Source organism: Saccopteryx bilineata, chromosome 4, assembly GCF_036850765.1.
Source record: "Saccopteryx bilineata isolate mSacBil1 chromosome 4, mSacBil1_pri_phased_curated, whole genome shotgun sequence".
In the NCBI taxonomy this organism is placed as follows: Eukaryota; Metazoa; Chordata; class Mammalia; order Chiroptera; family Emballonuridae; genus Saccopteryx; species Saccopteryx bilineata.
In genome coordinates this window covers 189716578-189739579 of record NC_089493.1, presented here as the reverse complement: position 1 = coordinate 189739579, position 23002 = coordinate 189716578, and the positions used below count along the sequence as shown (strand labels likewise).

General features: G+C 55.9%; 1 protein-coding gene across 2 annotated transcripts in view; it reads left to right on the top strand.

Annotated features, from left to right (window-relative positions):
* Positions 1-23002, top strand: part of SLIT3 (slit guidance ligand 3) — a 606305-nt gene that overhangs the window by 523370 nt on the left and 59933 nt on the right. For both annotated transcript variants that reach the window (XM_066273226.1, XM_066273228.1), the window contains exons 19-23: positions 1319-1482; positions 2570-2702; positions 12232-12300; positions 14013-14084; positions 15307-15378. In XM_066273226.1, the coding sequence (XP_066129323.1) occupies positions 1319-1482; positions 2570-2702; positions 12232-12300; positions 14013-14084; positions 15307-15378 (510 nt within the window). The remainder of the gene's footprint in view (positions 1-1318; positions 1483-2569; positions 2703-12231; positions 12301-14012; positions 14085-15306; positions 15379-23002) is intronic.

The following is a 23002-nucleotide window of genomic DNA, read 5'->3' as shown; positions in this document are numbered from 1 at the left end:
TTCCCACTACCTGGACCGCCCTTTGCCTTGGCCTCCCTCCCTCCCTTCCCTCCTTTGCTCAAGTGTCGTTTGCCTCAACCCCTCTGCCGTCAATCTCAGGTCCTCTAGCTGCTCTTATCTTTTTAGACAGACTGTGTCTTAATACATTATACAGTTTCCTTGCTGTTGCTGATCGACTATTGTCTGCCTCCCAGCAGCTGGAATAGGAGCTTCAGAAGGACAGGGGTGGGCGTGCGACTGCATTGTTCACTGCTGTACCCTCAATGCCTAGACCTCGCCTGGCACTGAGCAGATGCCCGTTATTTCATTGCTGCATCAGTGGATGAACTGAATGAATGAGTGACATCGAGGTGGGGGATGACGGGTTAGGACCTAGCACCAGTGGGCGGGTTCATGTGAGCCCACTTCTCACCCCCCTGAGGCGCCTCCATGCTGGGACTCCAGAGGCACAAACGCTGCCCAAAGGGGCAGAGTCACAGAGCGTTAAGGGCGGCAGCTTTGACACGCGAAGGAACGCGCCCAACTCTGCACAGCTGCTGAGCGTCACAGCCAGGTTCACACCCAGGAGCGTCCGACCCGCAGGCTCTGGCTTGCCCGGTCCTATCATGGCCTCTTCAGGGTCATCTGGCCCCTTGTGCAACCTCCCAGAGCTTTGCTTTCCTGGTTTGTGAGCTGAGGGGAGCATCCCTCCCTCCTGGGATGCTGTGGTCTGTCTGGGGGTCGGGGGACAAAGTGCTCTGCCTGGTCCCAGCCCTCCAGGAAGCAGGAAGAGAGGCCGCTGTCCTCCCTCCATCCCTCCATCAAGCCAGCCATTGCATCCAGCGGACATGTAGAGTGCCGGTGCTGATGCCACTCTAGTGCCAGGAGACAGGGACAGACAGACAGACCCGTGCCCCCCCCCCCCGGGGAAACTGAGAGGCCAGTGAGGGGCAAGCGCTGGGCAGTGCCCATGAGCCCCTCGGGGTGCTGTGGAGGGGAGGAAGGTGGCTGGGCAGGCTTGTCCATTCCCCCCAGTAGAAGCTCCTTTGCTGAGGGGCTGGGGCCGTCCCCACAGCCGGAGCTCAGCGGACAGGGAAACCAGGGCCACGGCCATCGGCGAGGTCTGGAATATACACCAAAGACTGTATCCGGGTTTTAGGAACCAGTCTGCAGGCCCTTTTCCCGACCACTGTCCTCCTTCCCCTGGGCCCGGGCCAGACGGGCCGGGCCCCAGGGTTGCAGAACAGGATCCCCCGACCGGCCACCCAGCTGCCCAGCCAGCCGGCCGGCTCCCACAGTAGAAGCTTAACGCCCAGAGGGGCTCCTTCTCTCCTCCCAGAAACCTCCTGTCCAACCCCTTCAACTGCAACTGCCACCTGGCCTGGCTCGGCAAGTGGCTGAGGAAGAGGCGCGTGGTCAGCGGGAACCCGCGGTGCCAGAAGCCGTTCTTCCTCAAGGAGATTCCTATCCAGGATGTGGCCGTCCAGGACTTCACCTGTGAAGGTGAGGACGTGGGGGGGGGCAGGCAGGGGGTGCCTGGGAAGGCCGCGAAGATACGGAGACAAGGGGTGCGGCAGCGGCCAAAGGTCGGGACCCCAGAGACGGGTTCTGCTCCGTCATTGGCAGGCCACGAGCGCTCCGGGGGGCTCTGCAGGCTGCTGCTTGCCCACAGGGCTCCTTTGTGCAGGGTAAGGAAGGGAGCCTCTCTCTGAAGACATTCTACTTCTCTCCATCAAAGTTTGTCATAACATACGGATCCTGTGGGGACAAGATACCACACAGCCATCTATGAGAACACGGTTGAGCCAAATACCCTCATCCCCCAGATCCACAGTGAGGCTGGTGCCCATCACATGATGGACGCCTTTGTGCAGTACGCAGCCTACACAGCTGTACACGGGGCCCTGTGCCTCAGTTTCCCTGCTGGCATCACGATGAGGCTCAGAGTGCACGCTCGCGAGGAACAGACTTCAGGATGAGCTCCGGGAAGATTTTTGTCCCCGGATAGGGCATGTGAACACCGGGAGATAAGGCGTTGAGTGTCGGGATTCCAGAGGGCACATCTGTTGGCGTGAATTCGAGCCAGCATGATTCTTACTTGGTCACCGCTAGGTTATCTAGAGACAGAGTAGCTGGTTTACAGGTGAACTGAGGCTCAAGTATAACGAAGGTATAATGAAGGCTGGGGCAGAGTCAGCACCCAGAGGCATTGTGTCATGGAAAGAGGGAAGGAAGGAAGGGAGGAAGAGGAGGAGGAGGAGGAGGAGGAGGAGGAGGAGGAGGAGCGTGGACAGGGCTCTGCCCCCACCCCTGACCACTCCTTCAGCCAGTGGGTTTACTTCTGCTCGGGTTCACAGCTGCCTCGTTCCTGTCTAACACTCTCGTCGATCAAGTTTTTAGCATCTTCGTTTCACACTAAATGTGGTCGCAGCGACAGGCGTGAGACCCGCAGGCGGTCTAGTCCTGGCCTGGCTCAAAGCAGAGGCTTCCCTTTAGTGAAGGCGGCTTGGTCCTGGTGCCTGGCCTTGCTGCTCACCTGTCCCCGCCGGGGGGCATGCTGCCCGCCATGCTCACTCTCGGGTCTCCACAGGTAACGAGGAGAGCAGCTGTCACCTAGGCCCGCGCTGCCCCGAGCAGTGCACCTGCGTGGACACGGTGGTGCGCTGCAGCAACAGGGGGCTCCGCGCCCTCCCCAAAGGCATCCCCAGGGACGTGACCGAGCTGTAAGTACCCCCACTGGCCACCCTGAAGTCCCCCACCAGCAGCCATCACACTTCACCCCCGTGTCGTCCCGCCCAAGGCTGCCCGGGGGAGCCCTTCTTGGACGGATCCCAGCCAGAGGTCAGCAGCTTGGACATGGGACAGGAAGCAGGGCTCCCTCATGCCTGTGCCTGGCAGGTGACCCGTGGGAGGGTTGGTGTGCCATTTCCTGTGTCCCCCGAAATCCCCTGCTCTGCCCTCCGGCTTCCGGACTCCCCACTGGCCTCTCAGTCTGACACCAGCTTGGGGGGGGGGACCTGTCCCGTGGGCCCTGTGGCTCACCACACACTTCTGGGGACGTGGTCCTGCTCCCCCGCAGGACGGCCCCTGTTCAGCTGAGCCCTCAGCACTGAGTCCTGTTCACTCTGCGCCCGGGAGCAGGGGGACCTGTCCCGTGGGCCCTGTGGCTCACCACACACTTCTGGGGACGTGGTCCTGCTCCCCCGCAGGACGGCCCCTGTCCAGCTGAGCCCTCAGCGCTGAGTCCTGTTCACTCTGCGCCCGGGAGCTGCTCATTCTGTCACTCAGGGAGACTGTAACAGTCCCCGCCCCACAGGAACTCGGAGGGCTGGTGCTGCCCCAGGGGCTCCCAGTGAAATGGAAGCAATGCTGTTCCCTCCCCGAAGGGCTCTTCCTATTGTGGAGAGAACCTTGTTTCTGCTGCTGCCAGAGCTCGAGCAGTCCCGCAGGGCGGGAGGGAGGCCCCCCTGGTGGGTACCAGGAGCAGTGGCCCCCCCCCCCCCCCCCCGTGGCCGGGTGGGCGTGGCCTCCTCACGCAGCCAGCGCCGCTGTCCCATCCCCCACTCCTCCTTTCCGCCACTCAGCACATGGTCACGGGGCGCCCCGTGTCAGGAAGTCTGCTAACACAGGGGAGACTGTGGGGAGCAAAACGGGTGTGACCCCCTCCGCTCGTGGGGCTCATGGGTTACTGGGGGGAAGGTAGGACATTTGCGCGATGGTCCGAGGAGCTCCCGTGAGAGCGCAGCCATGACAAGCGCTGCACGAGAGGAGCAGAGGAGCGAGGTGGCTATGATATCGTCAGGCAGGGTGGTCTGACGAGGACAGACGTGGAGGTCAGAGGAGCCGCCCTGGGCAGGGAGCAGGAGCGGTGGTCTGAACCGGAAATGGAAAGACGGGCGACTGAGCAGGCAGGGCCAGTGAGGGACTGACGGGCACCCAGGGCACCCAGAGCGCCCGAGCAGGAGACCTGGCCGTGCGCCCTGGAGCTGAGCTGGCACTCTCCTGGGCTCCCCCCGGGCCAGCTTAGCCTGTGCTCTCAGACCCAGGCACCAGGAGGGGACCCAGACAGCTCCCCAGAGCATTTCTCTGATGCTCTCCCCTCGCCCCCTGGGTGCCACCAGTGTGACACCCTGTCTGGGAATAGCAGAGAGGTTCCTGGTAAGGGTTGTGGCTCCCGGCCTCTCCTGTCACTTAGGGAGACTGGAACCAGGGCTGCCACACCAAGGGAAGGAACGAAGGTCTCACTTTTGATCGTCACTATGAAGTCTGCGTCGGCCCTGGGTCTGGGCTGGGCGGTGCCCTTGGAGAGCTGTGTGAGCACGTGCTGTGTATGCAGTGGGCTCCACAACATCCTCAGCCTGCGAGCTGTGTGTGTGGGCTGCAGAGAACGACCCAGGTACGCGCCTCCCTTCTGGGCTAATTGAGTGCCAAGTGTCACAGGTCAGAGAGAAGAAAATGCCGTGAACACAGGCCCGCGGCTGCTCCTCCCCACAGCCCAGGAAGCAGAGATTGGAATAACACAGATGATTGGCTGTAATTAGAAAGTCAACTTCAGAGCTTTGGGAGGAGGCCTGACTTCCTGCCTTGGAATTGACTGCGCTGCCCTGGGCCAGATATGGTCCACTGGTCTGCAGACCTGGCCAAGGACAGCAGCCCACACCTCTGTCCCCACACCCCATACTGGGGGACAGGGCCAGCGGGCGAGAAGAGGATGTCAGAGAGCACGAGAATGAGAACGGGCAGGCCCAGGAAACCGGCTCACAGGTTCAGCGACAGGCTGAGCACCGAGTCAGCGTGTCCGCCGGCTCATCAAGCCCCTCTGGCATCATGAGCCGTCTTGGGCAGAGCCGCCAGCTCGCAGGACAAAATCAAGTTCAATCCACTGAGAAGGAGACAAAGCAAAGCAGGCTGTGGAAGGCTGTCACAAGCACGGGACAGCAGGGCAGCGGCCACCCCATGGGGAGTGACCTTCCCGTCATCTGCCCTGGGCAGCCCCCCACCGGTCCTTCTCTGGGGTCTCTGTGCCCGGGTGGCACAGCCAAGCTGGCGCCGACTCCCCTGGCATTTGCTCACCCAGTCCTTGCACGCTGGCCCCGAAGTAGGGCTGCAGCCCCACGCGCCCTCTCGAAGCGATGAGGACCATCCAGACGGGAAATCACTTCCCAAGCCCCACCATCGGCAGCCACCAGTCAGGGTGAGAACACGCTTCGCTCCCAGTCCCAGGCTCGTGTCCATCACCCCAGAAGTTCTTGAACTTTGGCGTCTTAAATTTTTTCCAAACCATCATAGACCCCAAGAACTTTTCTTTCTGTCACCATACTGGGAACTACAACTGACACGTTTTTAAATATATACTTATCAATCCATGTAGGAAAAAACAATAATATACAGGATGAGGCAAGAGTAGGTTTACAGTTGTGAGTATGCAAAACAGTTTGTTCTTGTATTATTATTCATTAATTATTGTATTTCCATACTCACAACTGTAAACCTACTTTTGCCCCACCCTGTGTTCATTACAGGTTTATAGGAAAAGCATACGTATATTGAAAACAAACCAAAAGAAATGTAATTGAGGAGCGTGGCATTGCATATTTGCAAATGTATTAGAAGACAGCTGGATTTTTATATCTGCTGTAGCATTCATTTTTTTGTGATGTGTTGCTTTGGGTGAAGTATAAGAAGAAAATATGGCTTCCCACAGACATGTCGCTAAGGAAGGGAGCAGAATGTCAATAAGCTTTTCAAAGAATTGTAAATATTCTATTCTTCTTTGCTAATACACCCAAACCGCAAGCGGTAGTTTCCTTTAAGGCTAGTTGCAGTGCGGAGCCCAAAACCACGTCAGTGAACTTTTCATGCTCTGTTACATTAAAACCCACTGCTCTGTTCACACTTTTTCTTTAAGTGAGAGACAGAGAGAGGGAGAGACGGACAGACAGGAAGGGAAAGGGGTGAGAAGTATCAACTTGGGGTCCTGGCTGAGCGTTAGAGCGTCAGCCCAGCGTGCGGAAGTCCTGGGTTTGATTCCCGGCCAGGAAACACAGGAGAAGGGCCCATCTGCTTCTCCACCCCTCCCCCTCTCCTTTCTCTCTATCTCTCTCTTCCCTCCCACAGCCAAGGCTCCACTGGAGCAAAGTTGGCCCGGGTGCTGAGGATGGCTCCATGGCTTCTGCCTCAGGCACTAGAATGGCTCCTATTGCAGCGGAGCAATGCCCAGAGGGACCAAGCATCACCCCCTGGTGGGCATGCCGGGTGGATCCCAGTCTGTCTGTCTGCCTCCACCCCCCCCCCCACTCACTTTGAAAAAAATACCAAAAAAAAAGTATCAACTTGTAGCTTTGGCACTTTAGTTATTCATTGATTGCTTTCAGATATGTGCCTTGACTGGGGACGGGGGTGGGGGGGGTAGCTTCAGCTGAGCCACTGACCCCTTGCTCAAGCCAGCAGCTTAGGCTCAAGCCAGCAACCATGAGCTTCAAGCCAGCGAACATGGGGTCGTGTCTGTGATCCTACGCTCAAGCCAGCAAGCCTGCACTCAAGCCGGATGAACCCGTGCTCAAGCTGGCAACCTCAAGGGTTTCGAACCTGGGTCCTCAGCGTCCCAGGTCCATGCTCTATCCACTGCGCCGCCACCTGGATAGGCACTGTTCGCACTCTGAATGGAACTTTCCCCCATATACGGTCCTGCAGCAGCACGCACGGGCCATTTGAAAAATACCGGTTCGCTGAGCTCTGCAGGCCTTCCCAATGTGGACCCGCTCCATTATATAATATCAGAAATGTCACGGCCACGGGTCTCACCACCGGTCTCGTCAGAGAGGTCTTTAAGTAACTGGATGCTGTCAGGTTCACTGTGGCCCTCACAAAGTTTGTTTTTTTTTTTATTTTAATTTTCGCTTAGAAGCTCAAATTTAATCATCGCCAACAAATACCATCCAGTTACCCCTCTCTTCCTTGCTGAGGAATGGTCTACTAAATACCCGTTCTGGAATAACCTGTTTGCCAGTCATTCTTCTAAGTAAAAATGGTGACTTGTGGGGGCGAGAGGCCTCGCTCAGCTCGTAACTCAGGTCCATGGGTGCTTTTCTCCGGTGTGCTTCACCCACAGCCGCAACGCTGCGTGCACGCTCCCGTGTGTCAGGCGGAATATCGCACGCTCCAAGGTCGGGAGCTAACGCAATTAACAACTTCTCGCTCTTCACCAAGGGGCATTCTTCAATGAAACCGGCTTTTATTTATACCTCGTGAGGCTGCTGACTTGGATTCATCCCGAGGTGCCAGCAGTTTTACTCACATGGTACAAAAGGGAAGAAAGAAAACATGCATTAATCTAATTGCAAAAAATAGTTTTAGCCTCACAGACCCCTGAAAGAGTCTAGGGGGCCCCCAGGGACCCCGTGGACAGCACTTTGGGAACCATCCAGACCGTTACACACGTGCAGGCAGAGGCTACGCAGACGCACCCGCTAGAAGCAGGCATTGAGCTCCTGCACTGAAAGCAAGCCTGTCGTGCCCTATGGAACGCCGAACAGAAGCAGACGTGGCGCACGTCAGCCCCAGAGTCACCGGCACGAACACCCTCTGCAGAGGTGGGGCCTCATCTGCTCCCAGTGTGCCCTCTTCCAGCCTGAGGCTTGCCATTCTGCAAGATTTAAACCTAAAAATCTGTTGGCTCCCCCTTAAGGGAACGTTAAAGGCTGACATCAGGCCTCCTGGTTCTGGAAACGAACTCTGCCAGCCTCCATCTCCCTCAGGGCTCCCGAGGGGAGTCAGACCCTCGAGTCCCCGCAGGACTCTCCTGGTTAATATCCGGGAAGTTCTGGCACTGAGCTGGGTCTGAGGACCATGATCTGGGGAGTTGTCCTACCCCTGATACCCCAAGGGGAGGAGGCGGGAAGGGTGACATATGTCCTCCAGGCATAAGTGTTGGAAGAAGGGGCTTCTACTGAGGATATAATAGGGTCTGAGGACATCATGGGAAGAGGCTGGCAGGGTGCACACACACACACACACACACACACACACACACACACACGGCCCTGATAGACCTGGAAGCACTGAGACTTGACCAGCAGGACACAGGGCAGAGACACAGCTCTTTGAGACTGAGTGTGGCAGGAGAAGATGACAGAATCATTGATTGCAGGAGAGGGCGGGGCCTGGCCTGGCCCTGGTCAGCTCCGAGGGGTTTGAAGACGGGGCTGGGCTGTAACAAGCAGCTCAGGTGAAGCTGTCTCCTTATCTCAAATCCAATGAGGGTGACGGACACGCATGCGAGAGAGGGGCAGAGCCCTGTGGTCCGTGACAAGGCCACGTGGGCGGTACAGACAGCACGTGCCCCGGGCCGGGGAGGAATCAGGAAACCCTGTGCTCCCTGGTCTTCGGGCCGCAGGGTCAGTGTCCTGTCCTGTCGGCAGGAAATGCACCACAGCAGCCATGTATAGGGCACTTCCTGTGTGCCAGGGCTGTGCCAGGCTGTTTCCTGCACAACCTCATTTACTCCAACAACCCTACAGGGCAGGTATTTTTACTCCCATTTTGCAGACGAGGTAACTGAGGTGCAGGACAGCTGGATAATTTCTTCAGATCACACTGCCAAGAAGCAGCGGAGCTTCGACTCGAGCCCGGTCTGTCTGACCGAAGGCTTGTCCTCTGAATTACTAAATTACTCCTTATCTTTGGCAGAGGCCCAGGTTCCTGTGTGCTGTGCCCAGTGGCCTGGCTTGTTGGGGATTTGCAGTAGACAGCCACCCGTCTCCTCCCTGGGACTGGCCCCTGCGCTTAGCAGGGAGGAGGTGAACCCAGCACCCCTGCCGTGATGCTGCAGGTCCTTGTCAGTGGTTCCGGCTGGGTCCGTCCCGACAGCTGGACTTCCTCTAGCAATGCCTCTTCCTGTGGCCCCAGCACTGGGCAGGCTCCGCAGAGCGCTCCCAGAGCAACTGCCCATCACTGGCTGCGTCCTCGCCTTTCACCGGTCCGGGGAGAGGGACAGAAATTGCCTGCAGCCAGCTGGAGGGGTTAACCACATCTCTGAGAGCAGGCTGGCTCCGGGCACAGCAGCACTTAGGAGTCCTGGCACAAGCTCTGGAAAGACCTAGCAGATGGCTTCATTGAGGACGCTCCTTGACTCCGGGCAGTCTGACCAACTATGGGGGGGGGGGGGGACTGAGGGAGGCCCACGCGCAGGCTCAGAGCCGAGAGAACCCCCTCCACTCCGGCAAGTATTTGCTGAGCTCGTCGTGCCTGATTCTGTCCTAAGAGCTTGGGGAGGACGGCTGCCGATGGGACAGATAAGACTCCTGGCCTCAGAAACTCGGGGTAGGGGAGAAAGACAGTAAGAAAGCCTACAGCACACGCAGCGTTTCAGACAGGAAGTGGCGCAGCATGTCCCAGGAAAGTAAAGGGCAGAAGGAGTAGAAAGAACATGTTTCATGAAGACCGCAAGGTGGTGAGGTTAGATTCAAGTCAAAGCCGAGAAGACCACGAGAAGGAGCAGGTAGAGTGGAAAGAAGGCAGGGCATGCCAAAAAACTTGAGATGAGACGTGTGTGTCCTTGTCGGCAAGCGCTGGCTCTCTGTCCCCGGGGAGCACGGGAGCCAGGAAGACGTTCAAGCAGGGAAGTGGCGTGATCTGATTCTCACTTTTGAAATAGTAGTCTGGAAGGAAAATGGAGAGTAGGCCGCAGGAGATGGTTCTCTGCCTTTCTGTATTCATACGTGTGCTTAGATGGAGATGTATGTGTGCATATGTATCTATGTATACATTCGAAGTGTATGAACACTCGTGTGGCAGGCACCTCTCCAACAGCTTTCCCCAGAAACCCTAATTTCACCTTCACAATCACTCCAGGTGGTGACTGTGATAAGCCCCATTTCACAGATGAGAATACACAGGCTCAGAGAGGTTAAGTAACTTGCAGAAGGTCACACAGCAATGAGGTAGTGGAGCCTTAGCAGCCTGACTCCTGAGCTGCTCCATATCACCCCCCAGGGCCAGGTGGAAATCCTCGCCTGGAGAGAGATCTCCTGGCAGGTGTCTGTCCTCCCTCTCATTCACCATTCAGCAGCAGGTCCAAGAGTATTTTTGCAGGGCACCTGTCAGCACCGCAAAGCTTGAAACAGGACCGGGAAACATGCATTCACGGAGATCCGTGGGTTTTCACGCGAGGCGGACATGTCCTCGGGTGCTCACGCAGGGGTTGAAACAGAGCATTTCAGTGCAGGTCAACACGCAGGTCGACCCGCTGGAAATGCCCCGCCGGTTCTAAGGCCGCAGCGGGCGAGAGCGCAGTCTGCAGAGAGGGTCCCTGCGGGCCGGGGCTGCGGGCTGCAGACCCCGTTAGGGCTCAGAGGTGTGATGGTCTTCCGGCCAAGAGGGCTTCCCCCCACGACCACATCTGCACTTCTGAGGTGGAACCTTTAGATGCCATGCCCGGTCCCCGGACACCCTGCACTCAGACCCGCCCCCACGCTTCCCCACAGGGTCTTCCTCACAGGGTCCCCCTACCCCCGGCCCAGCTCTGGGGTTTTTATCCTACAGATGATGTTTCCAGAGCACCCACTGCTGCCCACTAGTCCCAGAATGCTGGGGTGAGCAAAACAGGCTCGGTTCTGCCTGTTAACCACGGCCACTCTAAGGATGTCACATGGGCTCAGTGCTTTGAAGAAAATGCACCAAAGGCTTCGAGAACCTGCCATGTCACCCGTGGGCGTGGGAGATGATATCGGGGAGGGATAGTTGAGCGGAGATCCGAGAGTGTCTGTGAGAGTTAACTAGGCGAGGAGGGACTGGAGGGACCAGACCTGACCCCTCATAGGACCAGGGGCATCCGGGGAGGAGTGAGGCCAGTGGAGTTGGAACCAGAGGTCAAGGGGGAGTTTGCTGTAAGATGAACCAGAGAGGGAGACAGGGACTCTGATGGTTGAGTCCGTGTGTTAATTGGGCCCTGCTGTTTGGGCAAACACGAGTGAAGGTACTTTGTAGAGCCAGTTACCATCTACAATCAGAAGGCTTTTTAAGGAGATTATTCATGATAATATGGAGATGGGCCTTAAGAACAAAAAACCAGGTTTCCTGGAGAAGAGGGAATTCTACCTCAGGGCTGTGAGGTGGACATCTGGCCTGAGCTTCCGGTTGGCCGGCCGGCGGGCCTGCCCTGCAGGATGTGGACTTCCCAGTTCCGCCACGACAGAGCCAGTTCCTTTAGAGAATATATGATCGATAGCTGGATGGATGGATGGATGGATGGATGGATGGATGGATGGGAGGGTGGATGGGCCTTCTCTAACAAGCAGCAGGATCTAGGGAAGGATTTATACAGGAAGCAAGGCTGATCAGATCAGCACCAGCACAGCTCAGAGGCCGGCTGGAACCCGGAGGACCTGGCACAGTGGGCCCAGAGGCTCCCGCGGTGTGTCATGGTTCCCATCCGTCAGGGCCCTGAGCCCCCACCCCACCTCACCCCAGCTCAGATGAGGATGCTGATGAGAGGCCGTACAGCAGTGGTCCCCAATCTTTTTTGGGCCACAGACCGGTTTAATGTCAGAAAATATTTTCACAGACCAGCCTTTAGGGTGGGACGGATAAATGTATCACGTGACCAAGACAAGCGTCAAGAGTGAGTCTTAGACGGATGTAACAGAGGGAATCTGGTCATTTTTTAAAAATAAAACATCGTTCAGACTTAAATATAAATAAAAAGGAAATAATGTAAGTTATTTATTCTTTCTCTGCAGACTGGTACCAAATGGCCTATGGACCGGTACCGGTCCGTGGCCCGGGGGTTGGGGAACATTGCCATACAGAATGGTGGTAAGAGTGCAGTAACCCGTCTGCTTGCTGTGTGACCTTGGGCATGTCTTTTAACATCTCTGAATTTGTTTCCTCAACTGTGAAGTCCTGCGGTGTCAGGGTATTGTGAGGGCTGGGTACAGAGTGGGCTCTTTGTTTATTCCACACCTGCTACTGCGTGCCACTCTGTACACAGTCTTGGGGAGATTCACCACTGGACCGTTTCAGACAAGAGCCCCGCATCGTGGAGCTCTGCAGTTCAGCTGAGAGAAGCGTCGTTGGTTGAATAATCACACAGATATGACATGACAGATGGAATATGTGCCCTGAAGGGGAGAAGCTATGAGAGCAGAAAGCAGGGACCCGCGCCAGTCTCGGCCGTCAGGGACGGCGTCTCTGAGGAAATGACCACGTGTGTGGTGTCTCTTGGCCGAGTGTCGCCCTGGACCTGTCTTCCAGGTACCTGGAAGGAAACCACCTGACCGCCGTGCCCAGGGAGCTGTCCGCCCTCCGACACCTGACACTCATGTAAGAAGCCCTGCGGTGGGACAGCTGGTTTTCTCTCCTGGGGGAGCTCAGGAAACGTGGAGAGGAAGGGAGGCTGGTGTCCCGGGGTGGGGCAGGGACAGGCAGCTGGCCTCAGCGGGCCAGCCTGACGTGCCGGGGCTGACCCAGTGAGAACCACCCGCAGAAATACCCATGGCTGACAATCGCATCCCCTTCCTCCTCAGCTTGGGGGGAGGTGGGTGAGCCTCTGACCTTCCAGGGTCCCAGTTAAGTTCCAGAGGCCCTTCTGTCTCCAGGTTCTTGCCAGCTGGGTCTGCACTTAGGCTGGCCGAAAGCAGGAGTGGACACTTCCTCCTCCTCCTTTAGTTTCCCAGAAAATGTTCTAAGTAGATGGTTCAGTTGAGGTTCCTCCAGGCAGCAGCCGCTCCTGGCTCCAAGTCAACCACAACCCAGGACAACCCTCGAATGGGGAGCGGGGCTGCTGGGTATGCGTGTGACCCAGGCAGCTGCTGGTCTCTGAGCCTTGTCCCTCCATAGCTTCCCTGCCTTGCAGGAGGGGACCTAGTTGGGGACAGAGAGCCCATCCATACGGGGAAAGGCGAGTTCTCTCAGAATGAAACCGTGTCGTCATGGGGAGGTGGGGGGGCCACTGAAGAAAGGTGGAAGAAAGCCACCCATCACCTTATTCAGCCTGGCTTCCCAGATAAGCCTGAAACCAGTCTCTAGATGAGGCACTGTGGACATTAGCGACCGGATCACTCCTGCTTGTAAGGGCTGTTGTGGTCGTTGTGGGAATTTCAGCAGCGTCCCTGCCTCTCCCCACTAGATGCCAATAGCTCCCTTCCCCGAGCAGTGACAACCCAAAGTGTGTTCAAATGTCATCACATGGCAGCGGGGACCACAAGTGCCCCCAGTTGAGAACCGCTGCTCTCGGGCAGGTGCTCAACTTCAGCTGCTTTCAGGAATCACCTGAGTAGCTTATTTGCTTTTTTTAAATACTGATGCTCAAGTTCCCACTAGACTGATTAAATCAGACACACAGGGCATGGGAGCCCAGCCTCAGAGGTTGTAGAAGCTCCCAGGTGATTCTAGTGTGCGGCTAGTGTCAACCACCACTGCCCCGGGCGTTTGTCCCTGAGGAGAAGCTGGAGGTCGTAGTTAGCAGAGGACAACACCCCCACCCACCTCATCCCCTGAAGAGAGACCCTGATAAGGGGAGTAAATGAATGCCAGATGAGAACAAGGGCAGAGGGACAGCGAAAGGAAGAACTGAGCAGGGGAAAAAATGCGCTGGAATCAGGATTGTTCTCTTATGTGTTATATTTTGCTGGTAAAATGAAACAGATGGATAGACACGGAATGGAATGGAATGGAATGGAATGGAATGGAATGGTTAAATAGCTAAATGAATGGATAAATGGATGAATGAACAACTGCTTGAATGATTGAATAAAAATTGAACAACAAAATGAATATTTGGATGAATGGGTGAGTAGGTGAAATGTGGATGGATGGATGAATGGATGATGGATGGATGAAGGATGAGTGGATGAAGGATGGATGGATGGATGGGTGGATGAAGGATGGATGGATGGATGAAGGATGGATGGATAGACAGATGAAGGAAGGATGGATGGATGGATGGATGGATGGTAGGCATGTGTGAAAGTTGGGAATGCCCCCCTTCAAAGGCAACCACAGTAAACATGACCCTTTTGTTTCACTTTTCCTAGTGACCTGAGCAACAACAGCATTGGCGTGCTGACCAATTACACGTTCAGTAACATGTCTCACCTCTCCACCCTGTGAGTACACTGAGGTGCTGGTGTTAAGAGGCCTGCGCCGTTCTTGCCCCCACCCCCTCAGGCCTGCGTCCTCTGCTCTAGTGACCCTCAGAGCTGTGGCTGCCCCTTAATCATCAGAAGAAAAATAAAGTAGGTCTGAACTCCTGTGCCGGGCAGTGACACGGGATCTGGCCCCCAGTGACCCCGAAGAAGGCCCTCCTTGGAGTGCCCTCTGTGCTTTGTGGATTTCTTCCCCAGCGGAAGGTTTCCCGGCACAATGACATTGTGCTCAGGGGCTGTTTCATTCCCATTAGCTCTGCACGTTGTGGACACTCCCCATTTGACAACAGAGGGCGGTGGTGGGGAAGCTGGTTGGTTAGAGAGGCAGCCGGCTCGGGATCGTGGGAGGAAACTGGGCCCTGAAGCCAGCAAGCTTCCCGGAGCGGTGGGAGGCGATGCTCTTACCCAGGGGTCCCCAAACTACAGCCGGCGGGCCACATGTGGCCCCCTGAGGCCATTTATCCAGCCCCCGCTGCACTTCCGGAAGGGGCACCTCTTTCATTGGTGGTCAATGAAAGGAGCACATTGACCATCTCATTAGCCAAAATCAGGCCCGTAGTTCCCATTGAAATACTGGTCAGTTTCTTGATTTAAATTTACTTGTTTTGCCTGACCTGTGGTGGCGCAGTGGATAAAGCATCGACCTGGAAATGCTGAGGTCGCTGGTTTGAAACCCTGGGCTTGCCTGGTCAAGGCACATATGGGAGTTGACGCTCCAGCTCCTCCCCCTTCTCTCTCTCTGTCTCTCCTCTCTCTCTCTCTCTCTCTCTCTCTCTGTCTGTCTTTCCCTCTCCTCTCTAAAATGAATAAATAAAAAATTAAAAGAAAAAAAACTTTAAAGAAAAATTTAAAAAATAATAATAATAAAAATAAATTTACTTGTTTTTTATTTTAAATATTGTATTTGTTCCTGTTTTGTTTTTTTACTTTAAAATAAGATATGTGCAGTGTGCATAGGGATTTGTTCATAGTTTTTTTTATAGTCCGGCCCTCCAACCGTCTGAGGAACAGTGAACTGGCCCCCTGTGTAAAAGGTTTGGGGACCCCTGCTCTTCCCTTTACTGTCTGTAGATTCAAGTGGGGGAGACAAGCCGTTGGCTTGGACCACCCACGGTGCGGCCCGCGCCCCTGTGAGCCGCTGAGGTGGGAAGCGCTGACGGGGACACGGTGTCCTTTTCCGCAGGATCCTGAGCTACAACCAGCTGCGCTGCATCCCCATCCACGCCTTCAACGGGCTGCGGTCTCTGCGAGTGCTGTGAGTACGAGCATGCGCACTTGGCTGGGCGGCAGCGGGCCACTCTCCTCTGCGCCACGCCCACGTCCCCCCCTCTCCCCCCCCCCGCCGCACCCAGCACCCCTATTTGCCCAATGGACAGAAGGGGCATCTGCCCGTCCAGTACCAGCCCACGACCACATGTGGGACCTTGAGCAGATCACTAACCCCTCTGAGTTCCTGCCTCTTTGCGTGGAAAACGGGATGGGTAGCACCTCTCTTGCGAGGCTTAGGATGCGCGGTTGTATTCTGAAGACCGGCGGAGCACGGAGTGGGCGGCACAGAGCCGCTCCTTGGATGACATTATTGCACAGTCGGTCCCTCGAGCTTCAGAGGGGCGATGCTAACACTGTGAACCCTAAGGAACCCCAGCTTGTCCAGCAGAGACCACAGCTGGAGGCTCAGGCCAGTTCGGCTCCTGACAGACAGCTATTAGTTAGCAATAGGAGAGTCAGCTCATAGCATATCTCTTTTCCAAAACAAAGCTTGAATAAATTGCCCACATTTAAATATTAGGAGGTTTCTCATACAAACCCTAATCGCTACGTTCTCTCTGAGGCCTGGCCATCCCGGGGTGCACCTCTGCCTTCCTGCCTGGCCCGGCCTCCCTCCCCTTTCTAGGTTATGCAGTCTTCAGCCTCTGCACCTGGCCCCCTGTCACCTTATGACACCTGTCTGGCCCTGCCCTACCCGTGGAGTGGGGACAGCCCACTGAGACAGATGGAGTCACTTGCTTTTCCAGCACAGCTCGGCCCCTCCCTAGCGGCCAGTCCTCTCATCCATAAAATCAGATAATAATACTAATTGCCTCCCAGGCTCTTATGAGGATTCAGTGAGATACTGCACATCAAGCTCTTAGCACAGCTCTGGCCCACGGTAAACACTTTATAAATATTCATTTCTCGTCACTGTTTCCACATCAGCCCTTGCAAAAGCAGGAATAGCACCTCACTGCCACCCGAGCCTCGGCCTGACTGCCCCTGATTTTTGTACCTTCCCACCTGGCACGCAGAGGACCCTCTGAATGATGCTCCCATGAGGGCGGAGATGGCAGACCCTCTGACCCCCAAGCCTTTATGCTTCTTACCTCCCCAGCCCTTTATTACTGTGACAGTGACAACCCTATTTGGGGGGCTTTTCATAGCCCTTGTCTCGTATAACCTTATGCAATAGTGCTGAGAGGTTGAGAGGCTTGTGCCCATTTTTAAGAATGGGAAACTGAGGCCTGGGTTGGTGAAGGGACTGGCCCAAGGTCCAGCAGGCAGGGGGTGGCAGGATCCAGCCTCCTGACTCGGAGCCCTGGGACCCTTCCCAGCACCCAGTCACCGTCAGCAAACAGCGCCCAGAGAGCTGGCTCGTCCCAGAGCCTCCAGGCTGCTGTGATTTATCGAGGCCCACAAAACACCAGTGTCAGCGACAACTCCGCCACATGTCATCCGTGCTATTATTAAAAATCAATTCTCTGGGGGCAGAGGAGTGCCCGTGCCGACACTGTGCTATCTGTTATTGTCACTGATTTATTATCCATTCTCTCCTGGGACTCGGAGAATAGAAACATCAGCAGAACCCTGTCCCTTTCCCGTTGAACACACTGGGCGGGACACGGGCTCATCTCACTGGCCTGCTCCCCCGCCCGCCTCCCGCCATCCCCCCCACCCCCACCCCCGCAATCCCAACCTGCTTCTCCCATCCCCCATCCCAGTCTTCCAGTTCTGTGCACGGGTTTGCTGCCAGGGCGGGGTGTGACCAGCCCATTTTAATGGGATCTCGGTGCATGTGTTCATAATTAGAGTAGTTCTGGTTGGAGCGACTCAGCACGTAAAAGGGAGGAAGGGAATGTTTGCCTGTCTGTCTGTCTATGTGCCAGGGTGGTAGGATGAATATCACCCAATGTCCTTCTTCCTCTGCACGCTGGGTCCCACTGCAGGATCACGGCAGTCATCGGTTCACCCGGGCTGCGCGTGACCATGCAGCACGCTGGGCCTGCCCCTCACTTTAAGAGCTAGTAGGATTTTAGCATCAAGATTTTAGAATCGTAGGATCTTGCAGATTTTATCTGTGAGGGATCTTAGAGGCCCTCGTTCCAACCACCCACTGCAGCGGGGAGCAGCCGTTTTCTGCATTAAGGGCCAATTCAGGAAAAATAAAAATGTGTATAGGCTACATTTCTTTTATGATACATATTTGTCTGCTTTCTCCCGGTCGCTGCACATCTAGGAATGCATGCTCAAGACGGGTCCAAAGTGCGGGGAAGCTTCCGTGCGTTTAAGATCCTGGTTGCCCTGTTATTTTTCACCTACGTTTTAAATACTGCCTCTGAATGCCCCAGTGGAGAGATGCTTGAGGAAAGCGTGTGGCAGCCCGTCAGTGAGGGGCGGTTGTTGCAGGGAGACGAGTACCACACGGCCGCGCGGGGAAGCGTTCACCCCATAGCGTGACGCGGGCAACAAGCCCAATCCGCACATACGCTACAACCATGACTCGTAAACATTTATACCTACGAGGAAGGGCTGTAAGGGAACATCGACAAATGAAAACAGGCATTGACGGCTGACTGTTGGTGTTGAGTCGTTTCTGTAATAGACGAAGCCCAGAGTGAAAGGTGAATGAAGACAGTGGCGTGTTTGTGTACAATTGAGGGAGTGGGGACAGAAGGATAGGCGGTGTTTTTTTTTAATCAGTCACTGCAGTATCTGCAACTACACATAAGCATTTGTCTATTCTCTTATTTTTTTTAAAGGATTCATTATTTTGATTAAAATTTCAGAAATGACCAGAGACCCGGGGTTGCTGGCAGTTTGGGGTGGAGGAGAACGAGCCTCGAGATTCAGCCATGGGCAGAGGCTAAAGAGTGCTGGGGGGAGACCTGACACGCGTGTGTGTGTGTGTGTGGGAGTGTGTGTGTATGTGTGAGTGTGTGTATGAGTGTGTGTGTGAGTGTGTGTGTGTGCGAGAGTGTGTGAGTGTGTGTGTGAGTGTGTGTATGTGAGTGTGAGTGTGTGTATGAGTGTGTGTGCGAGTGTGTGTGAGAGTGTGTGTGTGTGCGAGTGTGAGTGTGTGAGTGTGTGTGCGAGTGTGTGTGTGAGTGTGTGTGAGTGTGTGTGAGAGTGTGTGTGTGAGTGTGTGTGTGCATGTGTGAGTGTGTGTGAGTGTGAGTGTGTGTGTGTGTGTATACATTTCACAGACCACGGCGGTAGGGTACTCAGGGAGACCCTGAGTATAAAACATTGCGTGAAAATGTGCTTTTCCTCCTTGGCTCCTCATCTAAGAACAGCTAGAGGAGAACATTCTCATCGACCTTCACATCCTTTTTCGGGGACCTGTGTGTTCCCTGACCTTTGCCCCACACCGAGCCACGTGCCTGGTGTGCGTGTGGTCCCAGCAGTCCCTGTCCAGCGCCAGCCGCAGGAGAGCCACCTGGAAGGAGTTAGCGCTGGGAGGGCTGATCTGGCATGTGCGCCTTGTCATTCGTCATCCCTGGTATTTTTAGCTCCTGGTCCCTGAAGTTGGACGGTGTGTGCTGTTCGCGCACGTGGGGCAAAAGTTCAGCACGCCCACCGACTGCATAGATTCTCCCTACGACACACCTGCAACGGGCTCCACTTGCCCTTTGCTTGATTACCTTCAGAGACCAGGAGCTCACTCCCTACTCCGACATCCCTCTTCCGTTTCTGACCAGCTGTTGAACACGCGATCATTCTGGTGAGCTTAAAAGGGGGGTCCTTTTGAACCTCCCAACCGCGGTCCAAGTTTGGCCCTTTGGTGCCACCAAAAACAAAAAACATTAAAAAGTTAAATTATGAATTTTAGAACTGGGAAGTCGGTCTCAGAAATGTTCCCGTCCGAACCTCTCATCTGTGAGATAAGAAGACAGATCCAGAAAGGCTGGGAGACGAGGCCAAGGCCCTTCTCTCGTTGGTCCTTCCCCGGGAGCCCGCCGAGCCGTCGATGCCGGTGGATAGTGAAGGCGGACGCGAACCCGAGAGCCTTTGCGCTCGGAAGCCTCGCTCTTCACTTCTGCGCCAAGGGCTGAGTCTGCGGAGCCAGGGGGACTTCCCTGAGGAGGGGTGGGAGTGAGGAACATGGTGGGCAGGGGGCACGGAGGTCCCTGAGGTCAGGAAGGGCAGATGCCCTGGGGGATGATAGGAGGCTACAAGGCTACACGTGTGGCTGGAACATGGACCTGGGGCAGGAACAGAAAGAGGGAGGCAGTCCGGCCATCCGATAGGACAGGAGCCCGTGTCCCCGGCTCTCTCCACCACGTCCACCTCCTTCCCCTGCAGAGCTTACCAGCTATTTTTAGTGCCATCCATTGCAGGCTGTTCTTGGAGATTGGAGGGACGTGACCTCTTTAAAAAAAAGAGGCCCAGAAAGGCCTCCGACGGGAATTAAAGGGCGGGGGCAGTGAAAGGCTCGGGAGCACGGTGAGGGGCACAGCTGGCACTGCCAGCACTCGGGGCGTGTTCTTGCTCGTCCGGGGCCCCGTCATGGGCTCATGCCACCTTGGAGACCTAAGGGCTGCATGCCTTCAGGCTTCTACTGTACCTGGATGATGCTTTGGGAAGACTGGCCCCAAAACACATCCAAGAACTTAAGGTGTGGGGGGGTCGTGGTGACGCTAACAATAAGCACAGCTGGCGTGAGCGAGGGCTTAGGATACGCAGGCCCTGCGTCGAGCGCCGTGCCGTCTGACCCGCTCTCATCGTATCTTTTAATCCTCGCAACCAGCTTGAAAAGCACTATATTCGTTCACTTCTTGAAAATCGGGTCAGACCACCTTTAGCATAAAAAGAGAATTTAGCAACGCAGGCAACTGAAGAATTCAGGAGCAGTCGGTCATTGGGCTCCAGGGCTGGGGGCAGGTGCTCCAACGTTACTGTCAGAGACGTGTCTCTTTCTGCCTCTGTCCTCGTAGTTCCAGACAAAGCCCCTAAAATGTCTCACGTTGGCCCACTTGGGTCACATACCAGTGACTGAGGCGCCCACTGGGCACACCTGAGCCACAGCTCTGCCCAGGAGGCCAAACCACTTGGACTGGGCGTGGGGGCAGAGTGATCCCCTAGAGAGCAGGGAGGAACCCGCTACAGAAAAGAGATCGAAGCAAGGAACCCACATCCCCCAAGAGAGAACTACCACAAGGAACTACGAAGAATGCGTCTATTTGTGAGATGAAAACACGGAGGCACAGAAAGGTGAACTGTCTGAGCTCACACTGCCGGTGGTTGTCAGGGAGAGATCCGAACCCAGGCAGCCTGACTCCAGACCTGAACCCCCAGCCGAGCGGGGAGAGGCCCAGCCTGCCAGGAAGAGGATCTCCCTGCCCCAGCCCACATTTAGAATGAGGGCAGTTCCTACACCCATCGCACACCCTGGGAGCCTGTGGCTTCCGGCGGGCCTGCAGCTGACATGGGGAGGTCGTGTCCTCGCCTTGCTCTCCTGGTAGCCTCCTTGGCATCCCGGAGGTCCCGAGTTGGCCTTGAACACTCTCGGGAGGGGAAACAGAGCCCCAGGCACCTGAAGATGAGTCTTTGGGAGTTCAGCAGCTGGGAGGAGGGCTGGGGAGAAGAGGGCAGTGCTAAGTGCTTCCTGGAGGGCACACCTGTCCCACCCCCCGGCGTTCCGCAGGACGGTGGTTAGACGTGCAAGCCTTCCTCTTTGGGGACCAAGGCAGGAGCGGGAACCTGCAGGGTAGGCAGGTTTCTTTCGCATTGTTGTCCTAGTAAATCACAGCCGCCGTTACCCTGCAGTTCACGGAGATCCCAGCGGCTCGGTTCATAATAAATGGGAGCGGGGCTTACAGGAGTCACAGCGCCAAAGCTGCCTTTGGGTCATTTGGTGTTTTTAAATGAGGGCTTCGTGCCTTGCCAGGGGCCCAGGCCTCATTCAGAAATGATTAACCACAGGGTAGGGTGCGTTTGCCAAACAGCAGGCAGCCATGAAGTCATCCAAGTTAATAGCAGGCAGGGGCCGGTGTGATCCATAAAAAGCCACACGAATTAGAGATTAAACGATACTGATAAAAGCGGTTAGGAAGGGCTTGTAAGCCCCGTCTTACCCAGGGAGGTGAGAAGCTACCTGATCACTCTGGTCTAGAGGACTGGTCCCCCTCTTCCTGCTGTCCTGGGGAGGGGAGCAGGGGATGCTTAGGGTGATGAAGGTGACAAGCTAAGGCAGCTAAGCGTGGTTCAGAGGACCAGGAGCGTCACCCGGAAGCTTGTGAGAACCCTCTTAGGCCCCACGCAAACCCCCTGAGTCAATCTCCGGGAACAGGGCTCAGAAGTCTGCCCGTGAACAAGCTTCAGTGCTCAGTGTGGGAGCCTCTGTTCTACGCTGAGTATAACTGAGCTTACGTCTCTGTTTCAGCTGAGGGCCCGGGGCAGGCTCACATCAGCTACATGGAAGATGAAAGGGCCAATGCATGAGTTGTTACCCTGTTTACACTTCCCCAGTCAACGCTCATCACCCCTTTCTGTCCCTGGGGCTCCCCTCACAGTGCAGGGGTCTGTGCCCGGCCGGCACTGAGGACGCCTTTGAGTGCCTGTGAATTTCAGCCACCGTGCTCTCCACAGGCCGGACCCAGAGTGAGCCATCAGTTTGGGGATTTGGGGTACGCAGTTGACAGTTAATCCTTCAGTGGAGGGTATAATCTGTGAATTGTGGATTGGCTCATGTTATTACTTGAGCAGCGAAGCAACGCTCATTCAATTTTGTTCCCAGACCTGTTCTCCAGGCGTGTATTGAAACCCACCACCGCTCCGCAGGTGCGAACAGCTCCTGGCTACCGCACCGCGGGGCGCAGGGAGGGATGATTAATACCAGGCCGGTTGCCCGGCCCCTTGGACATGCTGTTAGAAAACTCACTCAGATGCACACGGGCGCCAGACCCACACGTGTGTGTGTGTGGCTGATACCAAGCCCTTTCCCATTAAGACGAGTGTCAGGCTCCCTGGCTATTTCCTCAGGAGCCGAGTATTCACCTTCCTGTCACCCGTGCTGGGATGACAGCATTTCTCAGTTCCCGTAAAGCTCTTTTTTTTTTTTTTTTTTTTTTTTTTTCTGAAGCTGGAAACAGGGAGAGACAGTCAGACAGACTCCCGCATGCGCCCGACCGGGATCCACCCGGCACGCCCACCAGGGGGCGACGCTCTGCCCACCAGGGGCGATGCTCTGCCCATCCTGGGCGTCGCCATGTTGCGACCCTCCTGGGTGTCGCCCTGTTGCGACCAGAGCCACTCTAGCGCCTGGGGCAGAGGCCACAGAGCCATCCCCAGCGCCCGGGCCATCCTTGCTCCAATGGAGCCTTGGCTGCAGGAGGGGAAGAGAGAGACAGAGAGGAAGGCGCGGCGGAGGGGTGGAGAAGCAAATGGGCGCTTCTCCTATGTGCCCTGGCCGGGAATCGAACCCGGGTCCTCCGCACGCTAGGCCGACACTCTACCGCTGAGCCAACCGGCCAGGGCCAAAGCTCTTAAAGTGAATAGAAGGGGCACCAATTTCTCGATCTGCCCCGGACATTCTCCCAGACCCTTTCACAGAGACTAATGAAGGTTAATCACTGAGCACTGGGAGACAGACGGGCTCTGCCCAGATTAACGCACCCACAGCCACC